This window comes from Lissotriton vulgaris, chromosome 2_1 (assembly GCF_964263255.1).
Source record: "Lissotriton vulgaris chromosome 2_1, aLisVul1.2, whole genome shotgun sequence".
NCBI classification, from domain to species: Eukaryota; Metazoa; Chordata; class Amphibia; order Caudata; family Salamandridae; genus Lissotriton; species Lissotriton vulgaris.
Window position 1 is genome coordinate 715,763,000 of NC_141687.1, and position 24,742 is coordinate 715,787,741.

General features: G+C 47.1%; 1 protein-coding gene across 1 annotated transcript in view; it reads left to right on the forward strand.

Moving 5' to 3' along the window:
- TMEM41B (transmembrane protein 41B) overlaps positions 1-24,742 on the forward strand; it is a 144,992-nt gene that overhangs the window by 25,184 nt on the left and 95,066 nt on the right. The window contains exon 2 of the mRNA XM_086955973.1: positions 22,412-22,529. Within this exon, the coding sequence (XP_086812099.1) occupies positions 22,412-22,529 (118 nt within the window). The remainder of the gene's footprint in view (positions 1-22,411; positions 22,530-24,742) is intronic.

Here is a 24,742-nt window from a genome sequence, read left to right on the forward strand (position 1 = left end):
AAGATTATCAAGACGGTCTATCTTGGCATCCAGGACCTTCACTGCATCGATTTGAAGTTTCCCCCAGGTTTGGAGCCTCTTCTTTGCTGTCTTCTGTTCCTTCTACTCTACCTTCATTGAGTTGGCCAAGTCCTCCATCTGGCTTTCTACAGCCTTAACTGCTTTTTCAGTAACTGTTTTCTCTGCTATTTGGGAATTATTAGAATGCAGCAGAGAGTGCTTTCATTGTGTGTGAGTTTTTTCCTCACCAGACTCCGTTGATTATATATTCCTGCTCATGCCATGCACTCCTCTTTTGGGCTCAAAAATATCTTCTTATGTTTCTGTTTGTCAGACATATTCACTCAGAAAATGTAATCTGAGGACAACTATAGCAGGTAAGTAAGTACCTGCAGCCTCCTCAAACAAAACCCAGGAGCTCATGCTGTATTGAACAGGTTCACCATTACTTAAGGGTATGTATACCAACTATCTCATTGAGCTACCAGGATTCTCTTGCATGCTTCCTTGGCTCTTCTTTCCGTGCGGTTCCCCTTTAACACTGAAGCCCTGATTAAGCCATGGCACTCTGATCAGGCCTCTCAGGCCACATAATGCCCCAGCCAACGTATCCAATTAGCCGGCTCCTTTCTGGTTAAGACTAATTTCGCCCTAAGAACAGATCAAGTAAGGCTATCTCAATCAGCAATCCTATCTGATCGCAGTCGGGGTACTGCAACACTCTGCAAATAGTGGAGCACAAAGAGGGAGCTCTGCATTCATTGTCACCTGGTCCTCATCTTCTGTCTCTCTCTCAAGGTGCCTGCGACTACATATGTGAGGTCATATAAAACATAGAGCCTTGTGGTGCAACGAGTGTGTGCGCCCCCCTGGGCACTATGGGATTACAGAAGGGGCCTCAGACAATCGTGCTGCCCCTCCGGGAGTACTGATAGCGCTGGCGTAAATGTGGTACCAGCCCTTTGTTGCGAGGGTCTTCCCTCATTTTACATAGGGTCATTGAGTCATGCATTTGGGGAAATCCCTTTAATTCTGAGCCTGCGCCCTAATATGGAGGTGTGCGCAGAGGAAAAACAGGCCCTTCGGGGGGAGGGGGCGGGGTGCAGCGATAGTGCACGACAAAAAACGCGGTGGCCTGTCGTTGCGCTCCGACTGTCTCAGCTTTTCAAGGTTACTGAGGAGATTTTGTGTGACTCCCTAGAAACTGGGATTCCGAACATAAGAATGAAAGTTGGAGAGCTAGATTTGTTTGTTTTTTTGCAGCCCACCTTTGTAAATTTGGCTTGTGGTCCAAGTTTTTAGTAGCGTCAACTCTGAGTGCAGTGCAGACTCCTTTGAAGGTGACTTGTGATACGTTCGAGATCTAAATCAATATAGATGCTATTCTGGAAGCTGTTTTAGGACCAAAAATCTCCCTCTTTTATAACCTTAAACTTTTTCTGTGTTCTATACCAAGTTTTTTCATCTGTGAAATTGTATTTTATCTCTGTAGAAGTGCTTTGCACACCGTAAGCATATAGGTTTTTTTTTGTTGCTTTTTGTCCCTTCAGCCGCCACATCGGAACACTGCTTTGATTCTAGACGTTGCGTCTTTAAATGTACGGCTTGCATTATTGGAGTACATTTTTAATAAACTGATGTATTGTATTGTAATTGCATTTATATAGCGCTTTCTACCCCTGATGGGGTGTTGAGGCTCTTTTTTGGCGAGTAGCACACTACTCCGGAACCCATAAAGGATGAGTGGTGAATTAGTATAGAAATTAGGACAGGAAGATTTTTTTTTGATTGTGATGTTGTAGGGTTCCATGAGCTTTTAGTTGTGCTGCTCAGAAGTGGGAAATTAAAGTTAATGCATAATGCTAGCCTCCTCTCTTGACATAAAATGAGTATAGAAACTTGTCACTTGAAAGTACACTTTGTATTTTTTTCTGTTACGTTGGTTGATCTTTGGAACCGCCTTGACGCTGTCATCAATCTTTTGATGCGTTGGCCTGTTGGAAATAGATATTACGCAAAAATGACATCTAATTACAACATTTTTTTGGGCTTAGTCACTGTGAAGTTACTCATTGTGTTCTTTATCTCCCTGAAAGCTGCATTGCAGGAAATCTTGTGGAAACATAACTGCTTTTTAAATGTTTAGTCCTCTATAATCGATTGTAGTACACGGTTTGTTTTTGAAATTAACATTGGTGTTTTCATAATTTCAAAATTCTAATAGGGGTAATATAGAGATGCTTTTATCTATGCTGAAGTAATAGGCAATATTGACTTTTGTCATGATGTTTTTTTTGCTTTTGGAGCCCATTCTGGTCTTAATATTGGCATGATAAAGTATGACACCTCGATGTCCTCAGTTCAGTTTCAAGACCGCCATTTGTCAGCGTATAAGGAATTTATTTACGTGGGTTACGTTTATCATTCCAAAATTAGGACAGCCCCTCTCTGATTTCGCTATAAAGTGGAACAGCCACTAGTGCTTGTGGGTTTCATTATGTGACTGATAAGTATGCTTCAGCTGGGTTTTTCTTCGGATTGATTCAAGCTGGCACTGCCAAATCTGAGTTGTTAAAAGATTTTGTTAGCACATACTACATATAGTGCATGCTGCCCTACGTCTCCGACGACCTTTCCAAAGCCATGCAGTGATCCGTTTAATTAACTCGCAGTGGGCCTGGTGTTTAAGTATTTTGCGGTTGCCAAGTCAGTGAATCCCAAGTGCCTTTTTTAAATTAAATTTTTTTACTAAAGAGCTACTCCTCTTCTCCTCCCCACCGCCCCTGCTATTTGGATCTTGGAAGTGGATATACCAATGGTTTGTGAATACAATTGCGGTCGCAAACAATTGTTCAGATACCAGCACCGTAAAGCAGACTATCTGATTTGTAAAGGGACTTTTCTTTGAGAATCGTGTCAGCAGCTTCATGTGGAAACAAATGCAAGGATGGATTTCTGCTGTGCCTTGCAGGCTTCCATCCCTGCACTGCAGTCAATGAGGGTCACAAATTACATCCTGCCCAGTTAATATTTCATAGACAGGTCGTTTTGGTTCTTGAAATAAATGTTTTAATGTAACTTTTTTGGGAGACTCAGACAGCTGCCATTTGCGGCCAGGCTGCTCACCATTACAAAAGGCAAGTTTTGTGCACCTCCTTGGCTTCCTGCCCACTCCCCATTGTTTCACCCCACCCCTCTTCTTTGTTGCCTCCCCAACCTTCGTGGTCCTTTATATACATAACGTGAATTTGTGGCGGGCCTGGCATCTGCCATTTTCTTTTCGGCCACTGCACAAGGTTTTTTTTTTGTGGAGGGTGTGTTTTGAAAATCTGATTTCTTGGAAAGTGTACTTTTACTTGATGGTGCACTTTCTAGCTAAAAAGTATAAAGTCAAGTGATGGGATGTACTATTTTGTGAATGTTTTAGTGACACAATATTGATTCTGCTAAATCATTAGGCAGTACCTTACACAAACTACTTTACGTGCAAGGGCACATCAGTGCCACTATTAGGGGTGCCAAATTTAATCTCAACACCCTCAAGAAAATCAAACCTTTCCTACCGACAAAAGACTTGGAACCGGCAGTACAATCCCTGGTGATCTCCTGTCTTGAATATGGTTTGGTGACCATTGCAGGGCTTCCTAAAGTGAACTTAGCCCCTCTCAGAGCCACTCTCAATGCGCCGGCCAGGCTCATCACAGGATCCAATAAACATGTTCATATTACACCTGACCGTGTACAGCTTAACTGGTTGTCTATTGAAGCGAGGATTTGCTTCAAAATAGCTTGCCTCACGCATAAAGCCTTGTATTACAACACTCCGGCTTAACTAGCGAACAAGCTTGTTCTTTCTGGCTCCAATCGGAACTTAAGAAGCACGGCCACACTTCTCTTGAAATCACCAAAATTCAAGAAGAAAAGTGCATACAAACATGCTTTCTCCGGTCTTGCACCCAGAATTTGGAACGCTCTTCCTTCGGATTTGAGAGCCAATCCCTCTACGGCCTATTTTAAGAAACCGGGGAAATCGATTTACCCGAGTGCCCATTAACTGCATCATCTTGTTCTTTTTACATGTCCCCTTGCTGACTGACATCTCTCCCAACTTATTGTTCTCCATTTGTTTTTAGGTTTGGTTGTTAATGGATATCTTTCCCGAGGGCCCTCATCATCAGGGTTGTTAATTATTGTACTATGTCGAGTCAAATTCACTTTTGGCTTTTTTGCTAGATGTTACAGGTTTTATTTCACACACTAGGAGAAATTGATTTAGTGTGGCCCGCTACCAGGTCCTTGATCTTGACGTTTACTCCTTGTGTTGTCACGCTACGGACCTCTCTTGTATAACGTTTTATTCATGTCTTCGACGCCGAGTGAACTTTGATTTGTTTTGCTAAATGCCACAGGAAAGATTTTTCGCCTTAGGAGAAATGGCTCTAATTTGGCCCATTACCAGGTCCCTAATCTTGACTGTGTACTCCGTGTGATTTCACTTTACTTACTTCAATTGTATGAAGTTTATGCATGCTTTCGCCGTATGTACAGTGCTCTGGTACCCGCAAGGGTCATGTTAGCCCTTTATAAAACGTTCTAAATAGCTATTTATTTTTATTTGCTTTGCGCCTTAATGCTTCATACCTAAAAGTCTACATCAGTCCGATACTTTGAGCTAATGTGTAAGATTAATTCAGTTATGAATACATTTATCTGAAATTTATTTGGCAGGCATTTTATCCGCCAGGTTTCAGTGTAGGCGTCTGCTTATCATCCCTGGATTCTCGGCAACACACTTAATCTCTTCCTGCCCCAAAAAAGTGTGTGTGTGTGTAACTGGTGTTCCTGTAAAGCGCTCCTATACCTTCAGGGTGAGTTTTTTGCTATATAAAATAGGGCGGAAAAATAATTAGGGCGACCACTTGGAGTAGTCTATAGTTAGCACGTTAGAATAGCTCTCCTACTGAGCACGTCACCTAGGGATTCAATTGCTACTGAGCATGACAGCAGCCATTCCATAAATCTACACGATTTTAAGCTTCAGATCAGGCGAGTGGATTACACTGTGGTAGTCAGAATTATAAGTAAAAAGAATGGACCTGGATCGGTTTCCTTGTCGTTTATGCTTTTTGAACATGGCTAAATGCATGTTTCTTCAAAACGTTGAGTCTTTGTAGTGTACCGTGAGGCATATACGCACAAGATGGGGAGGCACAGTTTTCCTTCTCCTATGCCATATGAATAGATATTCCTTTTAAAGCTAGGCCATACTTTCAGAGCCCCAGCATTAACACTCGTTAAGCACCAGAAGTTGCTACCTTACAGGAGGATCATCCGCCAAGCATAAATGAGACTGACCATTTTTATCTTCTCTCCCCGTCACATCTTTCTCTTATGTTGCGTCTTTCGAGGCTAGTTTCATCTATAGGCGATAGAGGTGGCACTCATTGACTATGAGAAGGCTCAAAACTTTTTGCCGGAAAGGTGATCGCTTTTTGAGGTGTCACCCTGCGCCTTCTATATGTTTCTTGGCTCTATACTCCTTCCTTTTTATTAAAAAAAATATTTTTTTTTTAGTTGGAAACTGTGAGGGTTTTTTGTATTTTCAATACTTTCTGCCGCGAACTAATAGAAACTGATAGCTAAGGGTTTTTATGCCTTTTTGTCAGATACATAGTACTTTGGTTATGAAAAACAAAGCACCGCCCCATCCTTTGCACAAACTATTGTATTCTGATGACAAAAGCACCTTGGCATCTACCGTGCCAGATTGCTAGGACATAGGAATTAACTAAGATCGTGAAACCATATGTCGCCAGTGCAGAAAACTGTGTTTCCCTTTACTTGTAACATTCAATTTTTCGAGTACTCTTGTCTTTGTAGAGCGTTCAGACCTGCCTTTTTTAGGTCTCGCCTAGCGTTGCAGCGCATGCACTCGATCGCTCTGCGAGATCTATTGTCGTAGAGTTGATTTCAGAAGTGGAGTGGAAGCTCTGGCAATGCTTTTGATTGGCGCGCGTCACACTTAATGCTAAACGCTCGCTTTCGATTTGAAGTGTGGCTTGTTTGTTCTCTCCCTGTCTCCTTTTTGGCTCGCCCATACGGACTGGATTTTGCACTCGCGACGTAACATGGTTGGTTTTATCTTGTGGGTGAGTACATTTTTTTTTATTACAATGGACATTGATGGGGACAATGGCGGTGCAGCGCTATGCGCTCCAAAATTGTATGTTTTGTCTTACTTTAATTAGCCCGGCGTCCACCTCCGGGACACCGCACTCTGTTTTTTTAAACTTGAACACTGACTGAGACAGAAGTCTTTGCTTAAGTCAAGCAGAAGGCCGTAAAATGTGTGCTCCTGGGCAGATGGAATGTGGTAACCTCCACCAAGGCCCCTGTTAACCATCTCAGCTCCACATTTAAGTTTAAAACTGAGCGTGGGGGCATGGCTAAGATGGTGACTTGAGTGGAAGCAAGATCGTGAGGCTCCCCGCTCCAGGCCCCCCATTGAGGCCTTTTCTCAGTACCTGAGCCCCTCTCTGGTGTGGATCAGGGCCGGGAGCTCTAACACGAGTGGCTGACCTCGGGACGAAGAGTGAGGCGAGGCACCATTTATCTGCAGCGCGGAGTTCAGAGTGGCACTGCTGCTTCATGGCGGCCGAGTGAGCCGAGCAGGACACAGCACTTCCCCCAACGCCCGCGAGCAACCAGGTGGGCGCCCTGCCTAGAAGACACCAGCCCACAATCCATTCCAGGGGTAGGCGGAGCGAGGCGGCGCGGCCCGCCATCAGCGTCGCGGCGATCTACAGCGAGGGTCGCCGGCGGCCGCAGGAATTCCCAGCCATGGGCGGCACGAAAATCAAGGTACGGGCTTTGGGGCCTGCCGACGGACTGCACCCATCGGCCCGCTGGATCAGCAAAGAGTGGAGCGCGAGGCCTGTGCGGTGGTCCCCCCCCCCTTACCCCCCCCCCCAGACTGAAGGTGCGGCGTAGGAGGGGGCCGGCCTGTAGGGACTGGTGTGACCGGGACACTGTGGGGGCGGGCGGCCCAGGGTTACAGAGAAAGCCCACCGAGGCGGTGCGAAATTGAGTCCGAGGCGGCGGCGGGGCCTGAGTGACTGTAATGGCTGGATTTTCTGTTTAGATGGGATCAGCCCCCAGGGGCCCCTATGACCCAGCCAAAACGTACTCACCTTCCGTCCTCAGGACCACCTATCCAGGCACCTGGTACCTACCTGAGGATAGGGAACTCGCAATATACAAGCTCATATTATTAAGAACACCACTAAATCTATAGGGATACTAAGAATACTCACTGATTACTAGGGATATCCATACCCTACACTACACTTATTCACATCAGTTGGTCTCGCGGCCACCCTGACCCAGACCGTTCTACCCTAGGGCAGATCTGACACACAATCTGGTGCGTCTACACACGTGGGTCTGCAGCCCCAGTGCTCTCCTTTTCCAAACCGTTCGCGATCCTGCGAAACTTCCACGGCAGTGTCCCTCCTGCCGCTCTCATTAATCTTTTACCACAATCCGGTGGCTTTAGACACTGGTTTGACACTCCAGTGCTCTCATTAACGCCGCATGTCAAACGACGACCACATTCCTATGAACACCTATACATATATATATATATTGGGATATTATCTCAGCTGTCTACTCGGGATGAAACTACAATGATGACTTTGGATATGGTTTCAGATTACTGTGTATTACCGGCTCTTGGCATCAAAGGTCCACTCACTCCCTATTTATGTGATCACCACTTACCTGATTGGGATTACTCATCCATTCATGCAGCAACTACCTAGGAGCTATGTTTACCTTTAGTGAACAAGAATAGGGATTACACACCAGTTAGTTATAAACTGGGGACATTTATTACAGTAATATAAACATTTATGCAAATCTAACAAAGGCTATAGGTAGAACACACCGCTTGAAAGAGAAGGATTACACATAACAGGAACACTCCGCTGAAAGGGAAAAGATTAAGTGTAGCTAATGTGATGAAAACAATATCACCTGATTAGTGTGAAGTCTTGTTCTAGCTGTCATCTGGGTTCCTCTCTCGTCTGTGCCTTGGCTCATCTCATGCTCTCTCTCCTCTCCTGCACTCTTGGGTACACCTCTGCGCTGATCGCTCTGTCTCTGGACTCCTCTCCCCCGCTCTGACTGTCTCTCCACTTTGCGTCTTCACTCTTTAATGGTTCCTGCCGCTCTGATCACCGTTCATTCTACTATCTTAGTCGCTCTTTCTCTGCGCCAATGTCCAATTCCATCTGCTCCCATAGGTTAATCCACGAGCTCTCCTCTATCTCTTCTAAAAGGCATTACTTCAGACTCCAGCTATTCACACTTCCTCCTGATAAACAACTGCTTCTGACTGCTTCCTTCAGTTCCAGCTCACTATTCAACTCAGCTCTTCTCCAGATTGAACCCTCTCTCTCTCTCTGCCAACTCCACTCCACTGCTCTCCTCTATCTCTGCTGGACTCTCTCCTCGACTGACTCCTCGACTCCCCTCTGCTTGACTGACTGACTCCTCCTCTGCACTTCACAAATATAGAATGCTGTTTCCTCATGGAAAGTTCCATCCATCAGCCCTCCGCTTACCAGGTCTCTGCATCACCTCGCATCAAGGACACACACCAGCCGGCCGGCCTTTTGTTGTGTCTTCTACACAGAGAATAATACAGCCTACCGATAAGGGCTGGCCCAGACCGGTTCTCTCCAAGTGGAAAACAGCCTTAACTATAAACTTCGCCTTTGCCCTGAAAAGCCTCCCTGCTTCCATCAAGATGGAGTCTCTCTAGCTTTAGGCCTGAAAGGGGTGAAATGCTCCTTAGCTCTGTCAGAATACCTACATAAACCATACCAATATGTCTAATATGTCAAAGCCAATAGGCAATAGACAGGTTAAAGTCAAGAATAAAGGCATATTAAGCAGCTATCCTCTTCTAGGTCTGGAAAAAGGGCTTAAAAGGGCCAACACAGGCTAAGAATACCTATACTAGATGCGAGCAGGATTAATGATCTATATCACTTCTAAGTAAAGCCAAAAACTCTGCCATAACAGTGACTAGCTCGCCAATTGCACATCTTGGCCCGGTGAGGGTCTGCACGTGACTGGAAGGTGAGGAGTGGAGGGAGCGGTCATTACCAGCCTGCACCTGCAGTGTTTCGCCCGGGGACTTTAAGAGAGGCGACTGGGACTTGTGGGGGGTCCGCCAAGAGGCGCATCCGACCAGGCCTGCGATGCCCCTGTGGACGCGAGGACTAGCCTAAGCCAAATTATCATCAAACCTGCTTAGGCCCCCTACTCCGGCAGCGAGCGACCCCCCCCCCCCCCCCCCCGCCCCCCACCCACCCCCCTTCAAGGCTGAGAGATCCCAGAGGCCTGGGGACTCCCCTGGGCCCGGTGCGGGCCTACACAGCGTCTTGTCCCCACATGGAATGTGTAAGGGCACAGTGGGGGAGCTGCGAGACTAGGGGTTCGGCCCTCGCCGCCCAAGCGACTCTAAGACACGCGCGCCGGTGCACATTACCCTCGCGTGTGTGGGCTCTTGAGCTCCTCCACAGCCGGTGCTGACGGCAAACTATGGCCACTACAGGGCGTAGAGGCGGGCGCACCATCACAGATATGCTGGTCAAGGGCACCCATAAGGGAGACAAGGGTCCCCCATCCCTGACAGCAGTAAAGGAGGCCACGAATCAGGGGGATGGGGGGGTGCCCATCACTAAATCGTTCCTTGAAACTTTATTCAACTTCCTACGCGAGGACTTCCAAGCGCTAAAGCAGGAAATGGCCGGAGAGCACCACGAGATTCGTCGGGAAGTGGATGGACTGGGCGAGCGAGTGGCGGTGGTGGAGGAGGCGGAACAGACCAGAAGTCAAGAAGTGGAACAACTCCAGCAAGAACTCATTCGCCTCTGAGAGCAGCAAGTTGATCTTCAGGTGCACACAGAGGACCTTGAAAACCGGTCCAGAAGAAACAACATTAGGGTCTGAGGCGTTCCATCCAAAGCTGAGGGGGACAGTGTCACGAGCTTCCTACAAGAAATGTCCCGGGAGATTCGGGTGAAGGCTGACGACCTTATTATTCACATAGACAGGGCGCACAGGGTTGGCCTGGCTCGCCTTGCACCTGCCCCCCACCTGACCTTCTGGCCTTCCTACCTGACTTTCCCTTAAAAGAGAGGACCCTTCGAGAGGCGTGCCAGAAACAACCTCTCCAGTACCTGGGGCATCAGGTGGCACTATACCAAGACCTCTCGGCCATCACACTGCACAAGAGGAAAGCCTTTAAGGTAGCCACAACGTTCCTGCGCGATAAGGGAGTCCCCTACACGTGAGGCCATCCCTTCAGGATATTCTTTAAGTGGAAAGGGACCCTGCACCAGCTCAGATCCTTGCAAGACACGTGCGCCCTGCTGGGCATTGATCTCAACAAAGAGCCCCTATCGCAGGAGGCCTCTCTGCGACCTTCACAAGAGAAGTCACTGTGGCCCTCGCGAGATGGGTGGCAGCGGGTGGGCCGCAGATGTTCGCCCAACGCTCACCTAAAACCTGACCCAACCACTATGGCACAGGAACAGGCCTCAGCCATCCAAGATGTGTCCAGGGACACAGCGACACTGAATAGACCTCGCTAGGAGGGGGGCTTTCTTTGCACTATGACCATGCGGGTCCGTTGGGGGGGGGATGGACAGGGGGCGAACAGTTCGCCACCACCACACGCTCCTTCACATAACGTCACCACAGGCCTGAACTGGGTGCTAACTGGCTTGGGATTATGAACCGACACAGGGAGTTTTCGTTGGGGTTAGGGTGGGGGGTGGGGAGGGGTCGGGGTGTTGGGAGGGGGATGGGTATGGGGGAGCAGAGTCCTGGGAGGGGGACGGACGGTTGGGTGGAGGCGGTGGGGGTTAGGGTGGAGGGAGGGTTGGGCGTTGGGTCAGGAGTTCTTGGGTTGGGGGGAGCGGGGTGGGAACCAGTGTGTCGAAGGGGACAAGGCTCACATAAGCAGCATAATGGAACGACACAAGGTGAATTTGGCAAACACAAACCACCGATACCAAGATGGCTGACGCTGCTTTAAAAATTTTAACACTAAATGTGAAAGGCCTTAACAACCCCATTAGGCGGAGAGTAGTGCTATCATATCTAGAAAATTCGGGGGCTGCGATTTGCTTGCTTCAGGAAACGCATTTACTTTCTAAAGACTTGCACAGGATGAGGTCCCGAGCGTTCCCTGAACAATTCTTTTCCTCAACACCTGATAAAAAGGCAGGCGTCACGATTTTAGTGGCTAAGCACTTCCGTGGTCAGGTCAGAGATTAAGTGGGGGAGATTAAATGTAGACTGCTAGCCCATAGTATTACGGTGGGTAACCAGCAGATGACAATGGGGTCCCTATATGCCCGAACACAGGGACAGGAGCCTTTCCTACAAAATGCCTTATCTGAAGCATTGCGCTCCTCCGATCCCCTTCTACTCCTTGGGGGGTGGGGGGGGACCTTAACTTAGTGATGGATAAAGACAGGGATATGTTGGGTCACCGATATGGCAGCACAGGAGCTATCTCAGGGACAGGTAAGGAATGGATACAGCAAAGAGGGTTAGTGGACCTGTGGAGGGCTAAACACCCAGGGGCATCACAATACACTTTCTACTTTCATGTGCATCACACCTATGCCAGATTGGACCACTTCATAGGCTCCTCTGAGCTGGAAGCCCGGGTGGTAGAAGTGGGTATCACCCCGGCGGCCATCTCTGACCACAATGCTGTGGAGCTCACGCTCCAAGTCCCCAGTGTAAGAAAGCCCCCTGGTAGGTGGAGGCTAAGGGAACCCCTCCTGCAGCGCGCCAAAGTGGTTCAGCAAATCCGTAAGTGCATCACTGATTAATTACTTAGCGGTTAATGACTGTCCTGTAACTCCTGCGACAGCAGTATGGGGGGCATTGAAGGCGGTGGTGCGGGGCGAGCTCATTGTGGTAACAGCAGCGGAGTCCAAGGAACGTAAAGCTAAGCGAGAAGTCCTCACAGCCAAGGTCGTAGAACTGGAACGGGTCCATAGTCTCCAGAGTCTGGAAGCAACTAAAAGCGGCCAGGGCTCAACTAGCAAGTCTGGACACAGACCGGGCCGAATACGCAGCTATCCGCCTGCGATACACCTACTATGTAGGGGGGAAACAAAACTGGACGCTTCTTGCGAGCGCACTGCGGGCCATTGTTCAGCGCTCAAAAATTCTAGTTTTAGGTAATGAGGACGGGCACGAAATAAGGGATGAGACGCGGATAGCGGAGGGATTTAGAGATTATTACGCTTCACTGTACAAGGCAGACACTATATTCGAGGCAGACGCTGACGCCTATCTGCTGAATTCGGCGAACGAGAGAGCCCTAGATGCCCCAATCCGACTCGACGAGGTGGTTAGTGCCATCTCTCGTCTCAATCCCCTAAAATCGCCTGGCCCCGACTGCTTCTCCGCCGGTTTTTATAAAACTTTCTGCCCGCTGCTTGCCCCGGTACTTACACAGCTTTTTAATTCATTTCAGGGCCCTGGTTCCATCCCGCCTGACCTGCTAGAAGCAGATGTCATAGTGTTGCCTAAGGACGCCACTCAATGCTCTGCGTTCCGGCCAATCTCTCTGCTTAACCTCGACCTTAAGCTATTCACGGGTGTGTTGGCCTCGCGGCTTGGGCCTTGTCTGCCCGGGATTATAGAGCCGGATCAATGGGGCTTTATCCCCGGTAGACAATGAGGTGACCATACCAAGCAATTCCTTGACCTGATTGATAAAGCCCACTTCCAACAATGTAACTCGGTACTCTTAGCCATTGATGCTGAAAAAGCGGTTGACCGGGTCGACTGGGGTTTTTTACGAAGGGTTTTGACACACTTCGGAGTAGGGGAGCGTTTTCAAGCCTGGGTTGCAAGCTGTTACCATCGCCCTCAGGCGCGGGTCCGTCTGAGCGGCTTATGCTGCACTCCCGTTGAAATTCAACGCGGCACCAGGCAGGGATGTCCCCTCTCCTGTTCGTGCTTTATGTTGAGCCGCTGGCACAGAAAGTGCGTGACCACCCGGGCATACGAGGCATAACATTCCGTCGGCCTGTATGCTGACGGACATTTTGGCAGCTCTCGACAACCCTGAGGGTTCAGTACCAGCCTTCCTGGAGGACATGAAGTCCTTCGGAAAAGTGTTGAGCTTTCGGATGAACAAAGGGAAATCACTGATCTTGCCGCTGGGCAAGAACGCACGCACTAACCATGACACACCAGTGTACATGGGGGGTGGTGTCTATTAACACAGTCACAACTCCCGTATCTGGGTATCACCCTTATACCGCTTACAGACCGGACAATAGCACTAAATTACGCTAACATAACAACGCAGATTCAAAAGGACCTGGCGCGCTGGACTAAACAACCACTCTCCCTGCTGGGGAGGATTGTGTCAGTGAAAATGTTCGCACTTCCTAAGATTCTCTATATCTTTCAGACTATTCCAGTGTCCCCACCAGCCGGGACCAATGCGAATCTGCAAGCAGCGATCCAGCACTTTATATGGGGGAGGGGGTGTGACCGCGCCTTCACAAAAAATTTGCATACCGGGAGATGGACGAGGGGGGTTTGGGGATTCACAATCTCCAACAATACTTTCAAGCCGAGAAGCTGCGATATTTACTGGAGTGGTACAGGTCTGAATCGGAGAAGAGATGGCTCTTCCAAGACAGGCTTAGGTGCTGGTCGTGCAAAGCCTCTTGTTTTAACGATTGCTTTTTGCTAGTTACCGTGCTCTCGAGAATCACTCCCCACCTGGAGTGTATACAATAATTGGTAGGTAGCAGTACTACAAATCATAGGCCTGTCTCCCAAGGCACTGGTTTCATGCTGAACGCCTTCAGCTTAAATTGATTAATCAATGTGGCTCTTCCAAGACAGGGCCATGGCCCAAACGTCTCTGTGGAAAATACCATTCCTCCGCCGCTCTCATAGGCCACACTTCCTCCAGCACTCACCCATTACACGCACCATATTGAGAGTATGGGACTCTGTTGATGTCAAACGTGAACTTACAACCTTCCCTTCACCGCTCACTCCTTTACTGGACAGCCCCTAGTTCCCCCTGGCGCTGATCCCTGATCATTCCCACAATGGCGAGGCTCCAGCTGTAGATCAGCAGGACATCTCTTCGATTTGAAGGGCTTTATCCCCTTCATGGAGCTGTCCCAGGGGTACGACATTGCCTCGCCACAGCTCTTTCAGTACTTCCAACTTAGGCACTTGCTCACACAACCCGAGCAGGTCCCACTTGTTGGTAGGCACATGACTGAGTTTAAGAAATAGCTGGTTATGAAGGAATCTGACAGAGGCCTTATCACGGACCTATATAAGATGCTCGACCCTCTTCCCGAGACACACCACACTGCAGGGCAGAGACGCTGGGAGAAGGAATTAGGGAGAACGTTTTCGCTTCGGGAGTGGCGCTCAATTTATTACAGGGCCAACCACACAGCACGGAATGCAGCGGGCAGGGAGATGGCGGTAAAACTGGCCACATATTGGTACCTCACACCTGTGAGGCTTCACTGGGGCAATCCATCCCGAAGCGTGTCCTGCTGGAGGGGCTGTGGGGAAAAAGGCACTCTGACACACCTACTTTGGGACTGCACAGAAGTCAAGGCGTATTGGACAGCAGTACTCAACGATATAGACAGCTCATTAGACACTGAAATCCCAAGGTTCCCGGCCTACACCATCCTAGGTCTCCCGAATGCACTCACCTTCCCTCTGAAATCCATAAGGGGACGCCAGATGGGTCTTGCGATACAAGTTGCTTCTCAGCACATCTTATCCCTCTGGGGGACTACCACTCGACTCACCCATACGGGTTGGTTGCGTTCACATTAGGAGTTTGGCAACCGCTGCTTACACTTTTCGCTCAAGAGTTTAATGAGATTACATGCCCTAGATATCTCCGCTTATTGCGCCTGACAGATGCAAACAACGACTCCTCAGAGCCAGAGGGGGGCGTACAGTGAAGACGCTGCAACTGACATACCCTACATTCATACGGTCCGACACACACTGATTGGGGAGGGGGGAGATTTGGGGGAGGGGGGAGGGACTGGTTCTTCTTTTTATTGTTGTTCTTGTTAATCAGGCTTTGTAGCGGATCTGCGCTCTTCGCCACCACTTATGGGAGTGACAATACGAAAGTACGACTACGGGGTCCCTAGAACTTTGCGAGTTATATGTCTAGCCATTCGAAGTGGATCCTCCAGCATGTTTGTCACTTTTTCTTGTGGCCTCATTATTGCTTCGTAATGCTCACGATTGTTGTTGAAACCAATAGAACAAATTTTAAAAAAACAAAAAAACTGAGCGTGACGCCCCCTTCAAGGACACCACGTTCAGTGTTAAAGTTAAAAAAAAATTAGCACGGTTTCCTTGAAGCGGCGCCACGCTCAGTTTTAAACTTAAAAGTGGAGCCGAGATGGTTAGCTGGGACCCTGGTGGAGGTTACCGCATTCATTCTGCCCAGGAGCACATATTTTATGACCTTCTGCTTGACCTAAACAAAGACTTCTGTCTCCGTCGGTTCAGGGGACTCGAGCGCGCTCACCACCTGCAACAGCGAGCTAGCCCTGCTGCCCCTCAAGCAGCTGCTCGCCCCTCAAGCAGCTGCTCTCCCCTCAAGCAGCTGCTCTCCCCTCAAGCAGCTGCTCGCCATGCAGCCCGAGTACCTGCAGCTACAGCCCGAGGAGCAGCCTGACAGCCTGGCGAGCTACCACCTCGACGGTGGGGGCTATAACCTGTTCTCCAACAGAGGCTTCCGCATGGAGGGCCACGAGTACCGGGTCGTCGACTACATCAGCAGGTGGGTCACTGTAGCGCGACTACATTCGGTGATCTGCCAGGCACTATGACATAATGTTCTTCCTTGCGCCCTATTGAATATTTCCAGTTACATGGAGTGCCCCCTTTAAATTAAAAGGAAGTACACCAGCACTTATCAGCACAAATGTAGTATTTATAAGGAGAGATTGCTGCCAGTAACATTCAGCTCCTTATGTTTATGTTTATGGGAGTTATAAAGCGCGTGACCACCCTTGGGCATCTCAGCGCTACCAGATAAGGAGAAAGACAGCCAACACTTAATCCAGCGGGAAAAGCCAGGTCTTGAGCCTTTTTTTAAAGGAGAGTTCATTTTCAATGAGACGAATCTCTTGGTCTAAGCTATTCCACAGCCTTGGAACCAGATGAGCGAAGGATCTTCCCCGCCATCTAGCCTTTTTAACTCGGACTACTTTCATCAGAAGGTTTGAGCTAGATCTGAGGTGCCGATCCGGTAGGTAGTGCGTAATTAATTTATGGATAAGAACCGGGCCTCTTCCCTGCATGGCCCTATGGGCAATACTCAGCGACTTGAATTTAATTCTGGCCTGTATCAGAAGCCAGTGCAATTTACGCAGTCCTAACCTGGCTGACTGACGTCTGGGAATGCTCAGCAGCATTTGGGCGGTGGCATTCTGAACCACTTGTAGTCGCTTTACAACATATTTGGGTGATCCCAGAAAGAGGGAATTACCATAGTCCAGTCGCGATGTAACTAATGCCTCAACTAATGGTTCTCATTGCTTCCTCTGGGAGTAAAGACATGATTTTCCTGATCATACGCATGATTCCATAGCAAGTCCCGGCCAGTTTATTGGCCTGGGTCTCCATTGTTAGGTTCTGGTCCAACCCTACGCCTAGATCTTTAATGGCAGCCTTAGGGGAGGGTGAAGGCCCCCAGCTTTGTGGCCAGAGGATTTCCAATTTTAGATTAGCATTATTGCCCAGAATCATTAGTTCTGTTTTATCTCTGTTTAACTTGAGTTTGCAATTTGCCATCCATGATCCAAATTTTTGCGAGACCGGGGACAAGTTGGCGGTGATCAGAGTTTAGCGAATCCGAGATTGCAAACACCAGTTGCGTGTTATCGGCATATGACACGATGGAGATGCCGAATTCCTGTACTAACTGAGCCAATGTGCTGAGATAGACATTAAATAACGTCCGGCTGAGAGAGGAACCCTGTGGTACTCCGCAGGGGGCTTCAAGGGGGTCGGACTGGAAACCTGCCTCCACACATTGGAAATGCCTATTGCTAAAAAATGATGCTACCCATTTCTTTGCCATTCCTACTATTCCAACATTTTCCAGCCTCTGAATCAGCACTGTGTGGTCTACCGTATCAAAATCGGCACTTAAGTCTAGGAGTACCACAGCAGCTGTTTTGCCTTGGTCCATAATAGACTTGAGTTTTTCGGCGACCACTAGCAGTGCCGATTTAGTGCTGTGTTCGGGCCTGAACCCCATCTGGGACTGGTGGATGACATTGTTGTTTTCCAGAAAGGATGAAATTGCAGTGTTAACCTGCCTTTCTGCGATTTTTCTTCCCCCTCCCACCCCCCCCCTACTATCGGCAGTAATGATATTGAACTATAGTTGGATAGATCAGCGGGGTCCACATCTGTTTTTTTCAACAGGGGCTTCACAGATGCATGTTTCCAATCTCTTGGAACTACACCTTTTTCAAGGGAGAGATTTATTACATTGCATAGTTGGATAAGCATTGAGCTTCCTCCTTGTGCAAGAATATGCGGGGCGGGGGCTGGATTCCTTGGTGAGCCTGATTTAATTTCTTGGAGTAAACCGGAAATGAGATCTATATTGACCGGTGGAATGGATCTGAGAACAGGGTGGGTCAGTAGTTCTGGTTCCTTTTGTTCACATTGTAATTTTCTTTGGATCGTTGCTCCTGATGTTATCATTGGATTGGGGAGGAGGGAATTGTAGATATTTTCTACTTTACTTTTAAAAAACATGGCCAGTCCATCGCACCTTTCTTTGGATTAGTGTGGTCTAATTGATCCCTCTTTTTACCGTTGTGAGTCCCTTCAAAATTTTTAAAAGCTCCTTCGAAGAGTTAGAGGCCTTGTCAATTATTTCTTTGAAGAAAACTGCCTGTGCCAACCTAATGCTCTTATGATAGAGCTGTATTGCCACTTTATAGGCTCTTGTTAGTTCTGGATCATATGACTTCCTCCAGTCTCTTTCCAGCCTTTTACAACTTTTTATTTTGAGCGACCAGCGCAGGTGAGAACCCAGATGATCTACTCAAGTTTTTGTTTGATAGGGGTCCTGGTTTCCTAAAATTAGTATCTATAGAGGTATTTACCCATTCCTGCCAATTCCTTTAAGCAACTTGTGGATCTTGAGTGTCCGGGGGCACTGAGGCCTCCAAATCGTTAACCCAGGTTACCGGCATGGTTCTGGGCCATTTTCTTCCTACAATTGTAGGGTCTTTCTTTTGTTCTTCTCCCCGACTCATTCGGAGGTGCATTAGGATAAGGGCATGATCCGTCCAAGGCATCCATACGGGATCTAATATCCTTAGTCTAGGATCATGTGAGAAGATGGGGTCCAAAAGATGGCCTTTCTTGTGGGTGGCCGATCGTACCCTTTGTTCTAGTTGTAGGGCCTCAATGTCCACTAGACATCTCCTAGCGGTTGGGTCGTTGGCGTCATCTAAATGTATATTAAAATCGCCTAGCATTATAATGGCACTTTTCTCAACAAGCATGCTTGCTATTAGGTCCGGGACTGCATCCAGAAACTGGCCACAGGGTCCTGGGGGTCTGTAGATTAGTCCTCCTGCAAAGGAGCTTGACGCCGAGCTGGATATTCGGAAGCTAAAGGCCTCTGATTTTGCAATATTCTCTGGGCATGTTATACATTCGAACAATGCCTTGTAAATAATGGCTAAACCTCCCCCACTGCTCCTGCTCTGTCCAAGTGGGAAATTTCATATCCCAGGGGTAGAGCCTCTACTATTTCAGGTGCCGAACTTTCTTTGAGCCAGCTCCCTGTAAGAAACAAGACATCCAGGTCTTCATTTTCTATTAGCAATTTAATTTCCACCATGTGCTTGGGTAGAGACCTACAGTTAATCATCCCCATTTTTACAACTTCACTTTGTGGCAATTGTGGGTTTGAATTCTGACCGTGTTGTGAGCATGCTGCTCCCACATATCCACAAGCTGTACAGTGTAGTGATCGGTCTGGGTTCAGTGTGTGTTTGCATGGTGGTTGAGCCGCTGTATTTAAGGATAAGAGCTCCCCCCTAGTATAAGTGTGTGGATTACCTGCAGACGAGATGACCTGGGCAGGGGTCCCGGCCCCTGGTCTCGGCTGGGCGCAAACGGGCTTGCCTCTGGCGCGCCCGCTGTGCGTGTCCGCTGCGCGTCATGCCCATCTTATATACTGTCTGCCCCCTAATGCGGTGATCAACTAGACCGCCGACTTCAAGATGGCTGTTATTACTGGCATCTTAGAAACACGAAGAGAGTAAGGAGTTGTGTCCGTAGTTACTGGACGGGGAATACTCCTGATTCCCTGGTCAAGGATTTAGAAAGAACAATTGAAGGAGTATTACCCGATGAAGGGGATGAAGGCTTTATCCAAATGAGGAAGCACTGTTCCTTTGTTAGTAAACCCCTCACTCACCACCTAGTGGTGACTTGCTTCATCATCGGGGCCCACCCAAGTGGCCTAGCGTCACTTGGGTGTGCTTCAACACCTGATTTACAGTGGAGCAGGTAGTGAACCCGAGCAGCGGCAGGTAGACGTAGGTGAACCGCCTTACTTCGCTACTTTCAACTAATATGTTGCTACCAGCGAAGCCCCTACCTCCTGCTTGACGCAACTCGACTAGAGTACTTCTCCAGTTTTTATTGGCACCCTACATTTTAGGAGTGTCTGCCCAGAAGTAGATTTTTTTAATCTGGATGACCAAGGATTTAGGACAGGGTGCGTCTTTTAGGGGGCGCACACCTCCCACTTCCTTGTTTTGGTCCTGAAGAATACCGGGGATTGCCCCATATGGTAGAAACATGTCGACCAACACATAGCTGAGATACGTAGGCCGTAACTCTCCTACTACTATCTCACCAATATTTTTATCATTGTCCAGTTACTTTTTTATTAAAATCGATACAAAAGCATTAACCAGGACAATTTTAACACTCACACTTTTTTTGTTTACATCCCACACTTCACTACCTGCTCCACTGTAAATCAGGTGTTGAAGCACACCCAAGTGACGCTAGGCCACTTGGGTGGGCCCTGATGATGAAGCAAGTCACCACTAGGTGGTGAGTGAGGGGTTTACTAACAAAGGAACAGTGCTTCCTCATTTGGATAAAGCCTTCATCCCCTTCATCGGGTAATACTCCTTCAATTGTTATTACTGGCAACCCGGAAGTCGAGAGATTAAGGAGTGAACCTCCCTCCACATCAATCAGCTCTAAGAACTGTGGTGGACCGGGGAGTCTCTTTGTGGGTTGACCGTGTGAAGAGTGCGTATGTCTATTGGGCATGGTGCTTCTTTGTCAATGGGCAGGTCTCTGGGTAGACTGGTAACATAATGGAAATAGGTAGTGCTTGTTCTAGAGACTTTGCCGAAAATAAAAATGCACATGCCTATCGGAGAAGCCTTTTCTGATCCTGGCTATAATTCAGACGATCCCCATCCAGATTGGCAGGGGGAGGGGGTGGGTGAACAAGACTTAGTACTGGAATCCCCACTTGAACAACTATTTCTGAGTCTCTTATTTTGATTGCTCTTAAAAAAAAAATGATCCTTGGGTTCTATATTTCGGATGTTCGTGTGCTCACATTGAACCCACGCGGTCAATAAAATATATTAATTCTTCTCAGCTTTTACAGAGCTCCTAAGTCTAAAGAATTATTAAAGTGTTTGATACGCTACTCATTTATTCGGGTCACTCCAGCTAATTACCAGATAGCGGGGAAACCATTAAATAATGGCAGTTGCCACACAGTTCGTGACGGGTTTTATTTGTTTCAGCAAAAGAAGTCCAAACTAAGGTAGTCAATGGGGGAGTGTTAAATCCCACCAGGATTTAAATTTGAGCAGGCGTCTTGTGAATTACATGGCGTAGAGCGCATAGGAAATACAACTTGCTTGGGGTGGTGTCTGGGATATGTTAGTCCAGAAAGGGTATTCACGGCCGGGCGTTTAATTGTTTTGGAAGATAAGATTGCTTTTTCAGAAGCTGCTTTAAGGTGAAGGACCTGAACACAGCAGGGGTATATGGCCAAGTAAATGGAATGCGTAGATGCAGAAATTGTCATCATACCTTAGTGTTAGTGCATTGCTCATTAAAAAAATCCTGTCTGGCTTTTTTTTCTGGATCTGATTTTCTTCTTAATCTATTTTTTCATTCTGTTATATTATTGACCAAATTCATCATGCTCATATAAACTGGTTCTTTGTTGTGAGCTCTGATACCTGTCCGTTGACATTCACTTAATAACACCTTCGACTAAATAAACCAAAAATTAGTTACACTTGTAGCTAAAAATTGTAGTTGTTGTACTTACTCCTCTTACATTAATTGGTGTAAATATGTACCATTGTAGACGAGTAGCAGTGACATATGTTTTTTTTTTTTTTTTAACCATTGAGTGTTTTTGAGTAATTTAAAATTGGCGACTGTGAAGCTAGAGTTGTCCATGGCTTCTCTCAAAACTCAGAGTTAAAAAAGATTCCAGTTATTTACTGTTACCTATCAATAGTTGTATGTTGTGTATATATGGCCCGCCCTTTAACCCCCTCCCTCCCCCTGCTTCCATCAGTTGCACTAGGATTAAGGAGTCTTTGGTTAGCCTTACAAAATATGGCCTCATCTGCCCCACCTCCTTTCCTGCTAGAAACCTGAGGTTCTCATATCCACCCCACCCACCCTTTGATCTCCTCTGGTCATTCACTAAAAATAAACAAGCATTTGCAATGCAATAGGTCTCACATTTACGCGAGGTTGAGCTATTGCATTGTAAATGAAAATGTTTTTATTTATATTTTGGTTTTTGAAACTTAAATAAAACCTTTTCATTTACAATGCCTATAGCATAAACTCGCGTAAATGCGAGACCTATTGCATTGCAAATGCTTGTTATGACAGCTGTCTAAGGGTGAAATTGAAGATAAATGTGCTTCCCAATTAAGCAGTGATCCTCAAATCAGACAACTTAATGGAATGAGGCTTGTCTGCATGTTCTGTATTTTAAGGGCTCCATTCTGAAATCTTGTGATCTTTAAGAGGGTGAATCCTATAATAAACAGAGTGGAAGTATAATGCATCGTGATAATTATTTAGTTTTTTTACGTTTCGGGCCTCGCCCTGCAGAAGATGTAGTAACCTGCATGTGTAACTGTACTTAAAAACAATGTCTTGGTGTGTTATTTGGCAACGTTTCAAAATATGTCTGAAATGCATCCTGCATTGTATTTATTTACGGATTAATGTTCTATTTCAGGGAAGGCACACTCCGAAGGCGGCTCAGCGAGGACCTCCCTACTTATATTGACATCTATTTTCCTTGCTGCTGCTTTTGTTATGTTCCTAGTGTACACACACTTTCCTCAGCTTGAAGTGTAAGTATGTCAAAATATACTGTTGATCACTCCTGTGTGATTGCCACATTCTCATGTATGACATTGTTGTATGCTAAGCACTACAAAATAGTATTTTGCTCGTACAGAGATCCACTTTGTTCTTGTATGATTCCATGATTTGGGACGGTTTCATCGGAATCTGTTTGTTCAACGCTGCTGGGGTGGGACTACATCCCCCAGGAACCAGCCTTGCATTATGGATGTGGAGAGGCACATTGCACTATTTAGCGTTTCCTCATTCCCACAGTGGCGATTGCGACAGACTTTGTGTGTTCCCTGCTGCTGGGTGGGACTACATCCCCCAGTAGCCAGAACTTGGAGGTGGAGGGGCACATTGCACTATTTAATGCTTTCTCATTCCCGCTACACTGGGCACGCACAGGTGTGTGCCCCGGCGAGACTGGGCCAAGAGTGGGCCCGTCATCACCTGGAGGAGGTTGGGCTGGACCATCCTTCTGTCTTCTGCTCCAGCAGATATTGGTAGTACTTTTATTTCCTCCTCCCATCCTCCCCTAAGAACTGTATTATCCACTTTTAGGGGAAAATGCAAGCTGCTTGCCTGAACTTCCAACTCCCATATTAATTCTTCCCTGGATGGATACCTGCAGCAAGCAGTGGGAGTGCTCAGTAAAGAGGATGAGCTGGCAGAACGCTGCCTTTCTCTTTCCTCCCTTCCCCCTGTGACACTCGATGAGCAATCACCACTGCCACCTGGCCCGGGCCCTGGGCCTGTAACCTCGATGGACCTAGCCTCACCCAGCCCTCCTTTTGGCTCCTCTACATCTAGGTCTTGAGTTGCCTCTGTTCCCCTGGAACCTGAAATACAGGTTGTATCCTTAGTGGGTAATGCACAACAGGGAAAAGGAAGAGCTTAAAAGTGTGTAGCTAATCGAAGCTCCTATATGTAACCCCCCAAAAAGATGGTGAGGGATTCTGAAACCAGTGACTATGAAAAAACGGAGAACTTAGTTGATACCACTTACGCAGGACTTATTGGTGCTTTGGATGTAAAATTGCAGTTGATATGCACGTTTGACCACCATTGAATCTGAATTAGTTAACCTAAAATTTCCCCCGCCATCCGCTATGGCACTTGCGGTTGCGCCCTTTCCAGCAGTAATAACCTCTCCTGCACACCCTACTGCTAATTATGGGGCTTTCAAATTTATGAGAGCATGTACTACTGATAGAGATATAATGCAGCGACCCCTGTCACAGCCAACCCCTGTTCAGCAGGATTGATCCATTGTTCGACATAATGAGGGCAGAAAAGTTGTCTGTCATCCATGGGCGATGTGAGTTTGAGTCTAGAAAAAATTCCTTGCAGCGGATGTCTCAGAACCTGCTAGCAAGGGACTTTGTTAGCTCAAATTGTGACCATCCCCAACTTTAAATAATTACATCATTAACTTACTTCCTGAGGCTACGCCATACTTTGCGTAATGTGCCTCCGATCAAGCCATCCACTTCAAAAAGTTGCATCCAATTAAAGAATAAAGTCACGCATTGGTTGCAACTGCATTCTTCCTTGGGGCACACGTTGGAGGATAGATCAATCTAGTATGAAGGGTAAATTGGATTGGATTATTTTCGGGGGATTGCATGATAATAACTTTTATCAGACCCACAGTTGCAGGCAGAGTAATTACATCTATAAAATGGGCAAATAACAGCACTTCCACCTCCATATTAGCCTTCCCCTTGGGACTTTTTTTATAGGCCTAGGGCATCTGCACCCTGGCAGAGGACAAATTATATAACTTTTTATCCCTTTTCAGTTGGATATGCCCCTTTGAGTTCGCTTGATTTTTGTGATTGACTTGAAGTCTATTATCTACCAAGTCATGTTACCCAAGTATCATCTAGCTCCCCTGATGCAGGCCCATTTGAGTTTAAATCCAACGATGAGAATTGGACATACATCATTAAAAGATATGGGGTGATCTGTCTACAGGAAACCTGGACCACCAGCAACTATGTGTTTTTTCTGCTGGACATGCATAACATTAAGAGCCAATGTGACATCTGTGGTTGTTAAGAATGGTAACCAAATGTAGCTCTGATAATGCACTCGGTTGTGAAAGATTTTGTAGTCAGTTGATACACGAATGTCATTTCAAGTTTTATTGAAAATAGAAGTTGTTTGCAGATTTGACTTGTATTGGGGCAATTTTAGGGGAACATTGTTTCTT